This window comes from Mycteria americana, chromosome 3 (assembly GCF_035582795.1).
Source record: "Mycteria americana isolate JAX WOST 10 ecotype Jacksonville Zoo and Gardens chromosome 3, USCA_MyAme_1.0, whole genome shotgun sequence".
Classification (NCBI taxonomy): domain Eukaryota; kingdom Metazoa; phylum Chordata; class Aves; order Ciconiiformes; family Ciconiidae; genus Mycteria; species Mycteria americana.
Genome location: NC_134367.1, coordinates 2,128,903 through 2,140,941, shown reverse-complemented (window position 1 = coordinate 2,140,941; position 12,039 = coordinate 2,128,903). Strand labels below are relative to the sequence as shown.

The window sequence follows — 12,039 nt, the reverse complement described above, 5'->3', positions numbered from 1 at the left end:
GCATCCCTCTTTTTCGCATGGGTCTGTGGCTGCGAAACTCAGCGAGGGGCTTCGTGCCGCCACAACCCTGCCACCCCCCCAAACGCCAAACACCAAGGGCAGAAGCAAGAAAAAAACCCGCCGCACTCGCTCCTTCCCTTTTAACGAGCTGATTTCATTTGGGGGGGCCCTGATGTGCAAAGGGGGGGTTGTTTCCCGCTTCCCCAGCCCTGCCCGGCCGGTGATGCTGGCAGGGTCCCCCATCCTGCCCGCCCGATAGCATCTTTCAATTAACCGGGAAGAAAAGCCGAGCCGTAATCTCGGAGCCTCCTCCGCAGCCAGATGTGACCTGCTTTTCCAGGACATTGGACTTGATGTCTCTGGGGGACATGGGGACAGGGTTGGGGGGTGGGTTGCAGCCCCCTCCCCGGCTCCGCCAAACCCCATTTTGGGGCTGAGTGATTTTTCGGGGGGGTTTGCCCTCTCCCGGGAGCTTTCTGCCAAGCCTCTGACTCACGCCGCCAGCCAGTTTTAATGAGACTTGATGAAGATTAAGCCTTAATTCCTGCTCCTTATCAGCTTCCCCTTGTACCCTCCGGCAAATGACAACTGGGAGCCGCCAGGCTCTGTGTCACCGCCTGGCTGGCAGGGACGAAAGGTGACCGTGACGCCGGTTGGGGACCCCGGCGGATGCTCTGCCTCCGTTGCAAGGAGTGGGGGTGTCCCCCCACAATGGTGGGGTGGGAAATAAGTGGGGGCCCCCCGCCCAGGTGCTCGACACCCCCAAAAGTGGCCTGAAATGCTGCTGGAGCAATACATGGGTTGCAAAGCCACCGTCACTGAGGTCTTCCTCGCCTCCGAGCATCCTGGTACGGGGGTTTCTGGATGCTGCTCCACATGGAGGGACCTCGGTGCCACCAAGGGTAGCACCAACCTTCACATCCCTGTCCTGCTCCTCTCCATCACCTCCATCTCGTCCCCTCACTGGCTTATAAACCTGATGCCATGCAGCACCCAGACCCGCTCCCAAGGACTACGGGGATGTTGGATCCCTTTTCCTGGCGGGATGAGGGCAAAGGGGGGGTCAGGAGGACCAAGCCTCCTGCTTGCTGATGGCCGTGGGGATGCATCAGGCTAAATCTCCAGGAACTGGGAGGGACGCACACAGCCTTGGTCATGTCACTTAATCACCGCCTGTGACCGATGTCAGCAAAGCCGGACGGGACACGGGGGGTTCTTTGGGAATTGGCTTTGCTGCTCCACACTGGGTGGGCTCAGATCCTGGCAATTCCTGTCAGCAGTGATGGCTGAACCCTCCCAAGATAGGGACAGGGGTGGCAGTACCCCAAAAATGGCCAGGAGGGGAAACCGGAGCAGGACATCCTCTCCTGGCTCCGGTGATGCTCGGGTAAGGAGGGTCCTCCTGCTCAGAGAACAGCCGGGGACGTGCTGCCCCACCACGTCCACCTGCTAAAATAAGCCCTGGCCGGGACTCGTGCCATGAGATAGCCTGGAAAAAATTAAGCCGGGACACGCCGGATCTGTTTTGAGGCAGCCGGGCTCCTTTCCCGAAGGGATAATTTTGGCAGGGAGACTGGGAACACGCGTGTCGGGGGGGGTGAGGGAGGATGGGCTGAGAACGGGCACATTTCGGTGCAGGTGCAGGGCTCGGCAGTGCCGGTGCCGTCGCCGTCCTGGCTTGACGGTTTTCTCTCTCCCGTGCCGTAGCCGCTGCCGGTGCCGCCATGAGGGCTGTGCTCTGGGACCTGCTGCTGCTCTGCCTCTTCGCCCGGGCACGGGGCGACTGCCGGGGGGACTGCCTGCGCTGCGACCGCCACCTCTACCGGGACAGCTTCGATGTCCTTGTAAGTCCCTCTGCCTGCTGGCTTGCTCCCCACCATGGGTAGCACCCATGGGTGCTGTGCCAGCTGCATCCCCCCACACTGGGTGGGCAGCCTCCTCCCTGCGCCCGGGTCGGGGTTTGGGGTTGGGGGGGGCTTTGGCTGCTGGTTGGCGTGGAGCCTGAAGGGGAAGATGCCACCGGCCGTCACTGTCCCTCCTGCTTGGGCGCTCCCCAGGGACACCGTCGGACAAGACGGTCCTGAGGGAGGCTGCAGACCCCAAATCGGCTGCCGGGAATGAAGGGAACAAGGCTGTGATGGCCCAAGGAGGGTCCCAAGAGGATCCCAAGACCCAGAACATCCCCAGCTTTCCTACCCCCGTGGCTTGCGGCATCGCTGTCCCCACCTACGCCAAACCCAGACCCCCTCAGACCCCCACCCCATCCTCCAAGGAGCCACCACAATCCCCCTCTGAGCCCCATCAGGATGGGACCAGCTTTGCAGATGGCTGGCGAACCGTGGTGTTTCAGGGGACTGGGCATCGGGCACCCCGCAGCCCCTCTCGCTCTCTTGGTTTGCCTCCAACACTGGGTGGGAAGAGCCACGAAAGAGCATTTTTGGGTTTTTTCCAGCCCCTAATCCTTTCTTTTCTCCTCCGCTGAGCCGTGGCCGTGCCCTGGCTGGCAGCATTTCTTTCCTTTCCATCGCCTCCCCCCACCCGCTCGCCTATTTATTAGCGACGATAAATCACGGCGGGTTGAGACGTCCACCTGAAAGGAGCTGGCAGCTCGGGAAGCCCCCAGGGCTGGGAAATGTCCCCCCAAAACCAAGGGAGACCAGCGACTTCCAGAGCGGCGTGGAGATGCTGGAGCCACCCCAGTGCCACCCCCTTGCCGGCAAAGCCTTCCGCAATTGCACGTGACTGTCACCAAGTTCTGGGGCGCGATCACCCTGGTTTTGCCCCAAAATGTTGTTTTGCAGTCTGAAGGCACCAGCGTCTCTGCAGGGCCTCCCCTTCCTGCCCGGTCCTGCTTCTGGAGCTGCATTTTGCTCTGTCTTCCTCGGCCAGCAAGATGGAGAGGAGATGGGATGGCTGGTGGCTCATGGGTCCCGTGCAAGGTTGTATCTCAAAGCGAGAGTGGTTTGAACGAGGAGCAGAGGAACCCAGGGTGTTTCGAGGCTCAGTTTCAGCTGGAAGAAGCATCATGGTGGGATTTGATACAACCCTCCACCATTTCCAAAGCAACAGCCAAGGAAGTCCCATCAGCGATGTGGCTGATCCATCCTTCAGGGGTAGAAGTAGGAGATCCTCCTGAAGTTACGGGCATGCCTGCACTGCCATCGCGGCTGCCAGGGCAGGACAGAGGGGGTACATCTGTCTCAAAGGGGGAAAGGGATCTTTGCGCAGGAGTTAGCGAGGCTCATTGAAAGAGCTTTAAACTAGATTTGAAGGGGGAAAGGGACAAAACCAGGCTCGCTAGAGATAAGCCTGAGGGCGGCACGCCGACGTTTGAGGGACGGTGGGCTACCTCAGTGGAGGTAGGGGATGGAGATCCATGTGGCAGCAAAGATGAAAGGGTTACGGGTGTGTTAGAAACCACAGAAGCTCCTGAGAATGGCCATGTAGGAATTAGGGCTTCTCCCCCCAAAAAGGTGGTGGGATCAGTAGCCCAACTGAAGTGCACCTGGACCGATGCACACGGCGTGGGCAACAAACAGGAGGAGCTGGAAGCCAGGAAAACTATGATATGGTGGCCATCACGGAAACGTGGTGGGATGACTCGCACAACTGGAGTGCGGTGATGGATGGCGATAAGCTCTTCAGGAGGGACAGGCGAGGCAGGAGAGGTGGTGGGGCAGCCCTATACATCAGGGAGAGTCTGGATAGTTTAGAGCTCGATGATGGTGACGATAGGGTGGAGTGTCTATGGGTGAGAATCAGGGGGAAGGCCAACAAGGCAGATATTGTGGTGGGAGTCTGTTACAGACCCCCCAACCAGGATGAGGAGACAGATGAACTATTCTATAAGCAGCTGGGAGAAGCCTCACGATCGCTAGCCCTTGTTCTCGTGGGGGACTTCAACCTACGGATGTCTGCTGGAAATACAATACAGCAGAGAGGAAACAGTCCAGGAGGTTCCTGGAGCGTGTGGCAGAGACCTTCCTGACACAGCTGGTGAGGGAGCCAACGAGGGAAGGGGCCCGCTGGACCTCTTGTTCACCAACAGAGATGGACTTGTGAGCCATGTGATGGTTGGAGGCCGTCTTGGGCAGAGCGATCACGAAATGATAGAGTTTTTGATACGTGGAGAAGCGGCGAGGGGGGTCAGCAGAACTGCTCCCTTGGGCTTCCAGAGGGCAGACTGTTTAGGAGACTGGTCGAGAGAGTCCCCTGGGAGGCAGCCCTAATGGGCAAAGGGGTCCAGGAAGGCTGGACATTCTTCAAGAAGGACATCTTAAAGGCACAGGAGCAGGTCGTCCCCATATGCCGAAAGACGAGCCGGCGGGGAAGAAGACCGGCCTGGCTGAAGAGAGAGCTTTGGCTGGAACTCAGGAAAAAGAGGAGAGTTGATGACCTTTGGAAGAAGGGGCAGGCACTCAGGAGGACTACAAGGATGTCGTGAGGTTGTGCAGGGAGAAAATTAGAAGGGCCACAGCCCAACTAGAACTTAATCTGGCTACTGCCATAAAAGATAATAAAAAATGTTTCTAGAAGTACATTAGCAACAGAAGGAGGGCTAAGGAGAATCTCCATCCTTTATTGGATGCAGGGGGAAATGTAGTGACCAAAGATGAGGAAAAGGCTGAGGTTCTTAATGCCTTCTTTGCCTCAGTCTTTAATAGCAAGACCAGTTTTCTCGGGGTACCCAACCCATGAGCTGGAAGACAGGGATGGGGAGCAGAATGAAGCCCCCATAATCCAAGGGGCAATGGTCAGTGACCTGCTGCACCACTCAGACACTCACAAGTCTATGGGGCCTGATGGGATCTACCCAAGGGTACTGAGGGAGCTGGCGGAAGTGCTCACCAAGCCACTTTCCATCCTTTACCAGCAGTCCTGGCTCACCAGAGAGGTCCCGGTTGACTGGAGGTTAGCGAATGTTAGGACACCCATCTACAAGAAGGGCCGGAAGGAGGATCCAGGGAACTACAGACCTGTCAGCCTGACCTCGGTGCTGGGGAAGGTTATGGAGCAGACCATCTTGAGTGCCATCACGGGGCATGTACAGGACAACCAGGGGATCAGGCCCAGTCAGCATGGGTTTATGAAAGGAAGGTCCTGGCTTGACCAACCTGATCTCCTTCTACGACAAGGTGACCCGCCTAGTGGATGAGGGGAAGGCTGTGGATGTTGTCTATCTAGACTTCAGTAAAGCCCTTGACACGGTTTCCCACAGCATTCTCCTGGAGAAACTGGCTGCTCATGGCTTGGACGGGTGTACTCTTCGCTGGGTAAAGAACTGGCTGGACGGCCGGGCCCAAAGAGTGGTGGGGAATGGAGTTTACTCCAGTTGGTGGCCGGTCACAAGCGGTGTCCCCAGGGCTCGGTGTCGGGGCCAGTCCTGTTCAATATCTTTATCAATGATCTGGACGAGGGGATCGAGTGCACCCTCAGTCAGTTTGCAGACGACACCAAGTTGTGCGGGAGTGTTGATCTCTTGAGGGTAGGCAGGCTCTGCAGAGGGACCTGGACAGGCTGGATTGATGGGCTGAGGTCAATTGTGTGAGGTTCAACAAGGCCAAGTGCTGGGTCCTGCACTTGGGTCACAACAACCCCATGCAACGCTACAGGCTTGGGGAAGAGTGGCTGGAAAGCTGCCTGGTGGAAAAGGACCTGGGGGTGTTGGTTGACAGCCGCCTGAATATGAGCCAGCAGTGTGCCCAGGTGGCCAAGAAGGCCAATGGCATCCTGGCTTGTGTCAGGAATAGCGTGGCCAGCAGGACTGGGGCAGTGATCGTCCCCTGTACTCGGCACTGGTGAGGCCGCACCTCGAATGCTGTGTTCAGTGTTGGGCCCCTCACTCCCAGAGAGACATGGAGGGGCTGGAGCGTGTCCAGAGAAGGGCAACGGAGCTGGGGAAGGGTCTGGAGCACAAGGCTGATGGGGAGCGGCTGAGGGAGCTGGGGTTGTTGAGCCTGGAGAAGAGGAGGCTGAGGGGAGACCTCATCACTCTCTACAACTGCCTGAAAGGAGGGTGTAGAGAGGTGGGGTCGGTCTCTTCTCCCAGGTAACAAGTGATAGGACGAGAGGAAATGGCCTCAAGTTGTGCCAGGGGAGGTTTAGACTGGATATTAGGAAATTTTACTTCACTGAAAGGGTTATCAAGCATTGGAACAGGCTGCCCAGGGAAGTGGTGGAGTCCCCATCCCTGGAGGTATTTAAAAGCTGTGTAGATGTGGTGCTTAGGGACATGGTTTAGTGGTGGACTTGGCAGCGTTAGGTTAATGGTTGGACTTGATGATCTTAAAGGTCTTTTCCAACCTAAATGATTCTATGATTCTATGATTCTATGATTCTATGACAGGGACCAGCTGATGGAGCTGGTCTTCAAGATGTGGATGAATCACCTGCGTCCTGGTCCCCAGAGTCATCTAGGGACAGTGCAAACCCACGGTGGCACTGTTAATGCCAGCCAAAGATTGGAAGGAGCCTCTTCAGGTAGTTTCAGCACTGGACGTGGAGGAGCATTGGCTGGTGTTTGCTGAGGACTCCCAAAACACTGCGAGCTGGCCCGGTAGCAGAAGACATTTCCATGTGAATTAGGACCACAGCACGATGGCTGAGGACCCTGGGATGTTCATGGAGCTGTTTTGTGGATGAGTGATAGGACCACTGATGGTCTTCAGCCTGATGCCTGGGGTAATTCCTCTTGAAGCCTATTAGCTGGTGCTCATCAGAGCTGTTACCTGCATGTGATCCATCAGCTTTCATCTCCAACGCGGGCCACTGCCAGGACACTGTCCATCAGCCGTGGACCCTGCCAAAGCTTTGGAGACCCCAGGACAGGATCTTGGCTCAGCACAGGATGCCCGCGGTGTCTCCAGAAGAACCCTCATAGCTGTTCCAGCCTACAAGACCCTCGTCACCACCTCGCTTTGGGACAACTATTTTTCTTTTATCTCTTTGTCTTAAGAGCCTGGCTGCCCTCGGGGATGGAAATAGCCAATTGCTGCAGAGCCACGTGCTTGAACTGCAGCCCTGAGATACCATGTTGGGACTTGTAGCACCTCCCACTTGGCAAAGTTGATGAACCCATGGTGAAGAGAGTCTTTGCAAGGGTTTTGGTCTTGCAGATGGCTTGTACCAATGAGACACGCCAACGTGCTTCAACATGGGGTCCCCCAGTTGGTGTTAAGCATTTAAAAGAGCCCACCATGAAGTTAACGCTGGGATGGAGACAATTCAACATGAGGGAAGACAACCCTTCCCTTCTGGGCCCTCCAGCCCTGGTTTCTTTGGGTATTTATCTAGTTTGGTTCTTCTACGATTTTCTCCTGGATGGTTTCCCCCGGGTGCTGGTTTTGGTGGTACCGGCCCACTTGGGGCTATCACCCCACAGCAGTGCCGGATCTGTGTCCTGCCTTGGTGGACAAGGCCTCTTGGAAAGGGATGAGACACAAACGTGGTGGGATGCACCCATGGGTGCTGAGGAAGCCCGATGGCAGCTCTTGATGAGGCTGCTCTTGATGGCCTTTGAAGGGATGTGGCAACCGGGGCGGGTTCCTGGGGGCTGGGAGGAAGCAGATGTCACACTTGTTTTCAAGGAAGGCATGAAGGAGGATCTGGGAAGCTATGGGCTGCTTGGCCTCACCTCAATCCTTGGAGAGGTGGTGGAGCACAGAATCCTGCAAAGCATTTCCAAACGTATGAAGGACAAGAAGGCCATGGGGAGCAGCCAGCTTGGATTTAAGAAGGGGAAATTGTGCTTGACCAACCTGATAGCTTTCTGCAGTGAGACAACCAGCTTGTCTTGACTTTCATCAGGCTTTAACGTTGTCTCCCATGACATCCTTGAAGACAAGCTGCCGAAGCACAGGGTAGATAAATGGGCAGTGAGGTGGACTGAAACCTGGAGGACCTTGGCATCGTCATTAATGACCGGGATGATGTGGCAGATGCACCCTCAGCAGTTAGCAGATGATGCAGAGTTGGGAGGCGTGGATGGTAGACCACAGGGTCATGCTGCCATCCAGAGGAACCTTGCCAGCCTGGAGAAATGGGCTGGTAGGAACCTCATGAACTTCAACAAGGAGAAGAGCAAAGTCCTGCCCCTGGGAAGGAACAACCCCAGGTACCACCACATGCCATAGGCACATGCCAGAGGTCCCTTCCCACCTCCGCTGTCCTGTGACTCGGTGATTTTTTGGACTCATGCCTGGCCGAAGGACCCAGCAGTGTGGAGCATGGGGTGGCAGGATGGGAGCATGGACATCAACAGGGAGTGCGGAGCACGTCCAGCGTGGAGCAGAACCTGTCTAGGGAGGGTCGGGAGAGGGTTGCTGAGCAGCTGCCATGGCACCCCAGCATCTCCACCACCACCACCACCTCTGGGAGCCCGGGAATGGGTTTTGGGAGGGGACACCTCACCCAACGAGGCCAGGCAAGGGCTGATGAGCTGCCAGCGCCTTTCCATGGGTGTCTTCCAGCACGTTGCACCGCTGGACGGGCTGGATGTGGGGGGATGCTGGAGCACCTGGCATTTGGGGTACACCACCCAGTGCTGTCCCGCAGTCCCGCGGGGACGAAAACTCATCTGACACCCATCCCCGCGTCTCCCGTGCAGGTCTGCATCCTGGAGTGCGAAGGCGAAGCCGTGCCGCGGGCCACCTGGGAGCTGTGCGCTGCCGCTGCCGGCCGAGCCGCCCCACGGCCCCGCGACCTCCAGGATGCCAACGATCCCTGGCACGACGTGGCGGCAGCGCCAGCGGTGCCGGTGAGCCCGCTGCAGGTAAGCGAGCTGCTGCGGCGACGGGAAGCTGAAGATGAAGGCGTCGAACCGGCGCCGGGTGCCTTCCCGCAGCCACCCGAGGACATTTCCCGACGACTTGGCGGTTTCCCACGGGGGACGCGCGGCTCGTGGCCGGCGCCGACGGCCAAGGGGGTGCAGAAGCGGTACGGGGGCTTCATCGGGGTCCGCAAGTCGGCGAGGAAGTGGAACAACCAGAAGAGGTTTAGCGAGTTCCTGAAGCAGTACCTGGGCATGTCGCCCCGCTCCAGTGAGTACGACATTGCCGGCGGCATCAGCGAGCACAACGAGATCTAACGGAGACCCGCGCCGCCCGGCTAGGTCCGCCATGGCCAAAAAAGTCAACCCTCTACCCCTCTACACCACATGTCCATAGGCGCAAATTTAAAAGGGGGCAAAAAAAATTGGAAATGGCTTGAAAACGCCGAATTGGAAACCGGGGAGGGATGCTGAGAGCGGCCGTCGGCGTCTCGGCATCCGGAGGGTGCTCGGGGAAAGGCCCTTTGCCATCAGCTCCCCACCAGGGAGGAGGGGCAGAAGGGCTTTGTCCTCGACACCAAATAGGTCTGAAGAATGGTTCAGCCCCCCAAAAAATCAGGAAAAAAAATCAGAATAAATAAAGAAAATTTTAAAAAATAAAAATTAAAAAAAATTAAATTAAAAAATTTAAAAATTAAACAAAATTTAAAAATTTAAAAATTAAAATAAATTTCAATAAATTCAAATAAAGCAGAACCTTTTCCTTTTAGAAATTAAATAATTCCTCCCCAAACGCTCCAGCTTCACATTGCCAAATTGAGCAGCGGGTTAACCCCGTGCTGCCGCTCCCCGGGGACCAGCATCCCCCCCCAGCCGCCACCGGCCCCGCGCCGGGATGCTCGGAGCCCCCAGCCCCTCTACCCCGCAGCTGCCGAGACCACCCATCCCCAACCCCCCCAAGTTTACAATTTGGGAGAATTTTAAAATTTTTTCCCCCTCTTTTTTGGTTCTTTTTCCTTTTTTTTCCCTGGGTGGCATCTCCCTAAATTAGGGGATGCACCCCCGGCCCCGCAGCCCCTGGGAGGGAGCCCCCCGCTCCCTCCGCTCTCGGCTCAGCTGCTTTTTTTTTTTTTCCTTTTTTTCTTTTCCTCTTTATTTCCTTCTTTTTTTTTTTTTTCTTTTTTTCTTTCTTTTCTCTATTTTTTTTTTATTTTTATTTTTTTATAGCGTTCCGGCACCGCATCCCAGCACCTTCCGCCAGGCACAGGCAAAATTAACCCTGCTCCTGTCCACCCCAGCAGCCTCCATCCTCTCTCTGACGGACCCCAAAGCGCTTCAGACTCGCACGCGTTCAGAAATCACTTTGCTCTTCACTCACTAAGCCAGATTTAAACCAGGACCCGACGAATTTCGGCCTCCGCCGGCGACGGGAGCGAGATGCCGCGGGGAAGGGGGGGAGAGGACCGTGGGGCAGCAGGTGGAAATTTAAACAAAATAAGGAAAAAAAGAGATTTTTGCAAAAAAAAGATTGGATTTTTGGGGGTGGGCTTTTTTTTTTTTGGGTCGGCCACTGTGAACGAGCCACCTCGGATCCGGCGGAAAATCAGCCCCCAGCCCACGTTCCCAGTGCCTTCCCCGGCAGCGCTCGGCATCCCCCGGCCGGGGCTTGCGCCTTCCCGGGGGATTTATTTCCAGCTTTTCGGATGGGGGATGCCAAAGGGTCACGTCCCACCGTGGCTCCGGCCCCGCGTGCCCAACCCGACGGCCGCCACGGCGGGGACCGGCTCCCACCCCAGCGCCCAGAAACCACCTGGAAATGTTTATTTTTTTATTATTATTTTTCCCTTTTTTAATTTTTTGTTCCTTTTTTTTTTTTTTTTTTTTTAAAGCGTTTTCCTTGAAGTTTTGTAAAGCCTCCGGGGTTGACTTCTTTGCTCAGCAATACAAACCGCACGCGTGTTTTCGTTGCGTTTCCCCCCCCTCATTCCGCCCCGGCATGCATCGCATCCCAGTCCCCGCGCCGGGATGCGGGTTTTTTTCCGTGTCGCTCCCAGGGAGGATAATCGGAGCCGATTAATTCTCCTAATTTACTCCCCAAAAAGCATAGCCCGGGAGCGACTTCGCCCGGGTCTCACCCGCAGCGCTGCCCTTCACTGTTTGTAAAAAAAAAAAATAAATATAATATAACACCCCCATGGAAAAAAAAAAAAAAACAAAAAAGAAAAAGAAAAAAAAAATTCCGAGATCTTGTTCTTTTTAATTGTTTCATACAAAGATTTCTCCATTAAACTTGTACATAGCAAAAGGATTAATAAATTAGTTTACTGTTTCTACAATATTATTGCGACTGGCGACCGTCACTTGGGTCAACGCCTGCAGGGCTGGGCCCTGCTGCCCCCCGCCACCGTGGGGGGGGATCGAATCGCCCCGCTCGGCTGGGGAATAGTTTGGGTTTGGGGGAAAAAAGGGAGATTTTGGTAAATTTGTGTTATTTCCAGAGCAGGGGCTTTTTAAGACGGTAGAAATCTCCCCCCCCCCCCGCCGCGTGGGCTGTTGCAGAGCTGCGGGGCAGGGGGGTCCTGTTGCACGTGTGCCCCGCAGCCAAAAATGGGATGGATCGAGGGGTGATTGGGGGGAAAAAAGGGATTTTAGGGTTGAAGAGAGAAGGGGAATTTCTGCCCGGCTCCATCGCCCCCAGAACCCATTTCCATCGGGATAACGAGGGCTCCGGCACCCGTAGCCCCCCAGCATCCCCAGCCTCCGCGACCGCACTGGAAATTTGGGGGTTCACCTCTCCTGGGACCCCCCGGCTTTGGGGAGAGGAGCGGCATGGCCGCCCAAGCGCTATTTTTAGCATTGCCATAGAAACGGCACCGGGCCCGGGTCTCGCTGGGAGCTGGCGGAGGGGTAGGGATGCGCGGTGGCCATGCCACGGGCTGGGCCCAGTATCCCCAGTTGGGTCCCAGTTTGTAAACTGGGTTAACGCTGGGCTCCAGGTGATGAACCAGCCCCGGTGCAGAGAGGTGACTTCTGCTGCTTTTTTTTTTTTTTTTTTCCAATTAGAAATAGGGGTTGGCAATTAAAAAAATTAATTGGGGGAAAGACTTTGGCTGGGGGGGAGGCATCACTCCCCTCCGCAGCCCTGTCCAGCCCCCTCCGCTCCCCTTTTTTCTCTTTTCCAGTTCCTCTTTCACCTCAGCATGCATTAAAAAAATATAAAATTATTCCGTTTGGGGCGTTTTGTTTTTTTTTTTATCAAAAGGCAACTTCTC

General features: G+C 55.9%; 1 protein-coding gene across 1 annotated transcript; it reads left to right on the top strand.

Moving 5' to 3' along the window:
• Positions 1-1,724: 1,724 nt before the first annotated feature.
• PNOC (prepronociceptin) lies at positions 1,725-10,044 on the top strand. Its single transcript, XM_075497223.1, has 3 exons — positions 1,725-1,844; positions 8,606-9,038; positions 9,995-10,044. The coding sequence occupies exons 1-3, from the start codon at positions 1,725-1,727 to the stop codon at positions 10,042-10,044; spliced, it is 603 nt and encodes a 200-aa protein (XP_075353338.1).
• The last annotated feature ends 1,995 nt before the right edge of the window (positions 10,045-12,039 follow it).

Excerpts from the sequence above, each read along its gene's own strand:
- PNOC (XM_075497223.1), top strand. The coding sequence starts at position 1,725 with ATGAGGGCTGTGCTCTGGGACCTGCTGCTGCTCTGCCTCTTCGCCCGG. Across the intron at positions 1,845-8,605 it reads GGGACAGCTTCGATGTCCTT|GTCTGCATCCTGGAGTGCGA; the intron begins GTAAGTCCCTCT and ends TCTCCCGTGCAG. Across the intron at positions 9,039-9,994 it reads GGGCATGTCGCCCCGCTCCA|CGTTCCGGCACCGCATCCCA; the intron begins GTGAGTACGACA and ends ATTTTTTTATAG.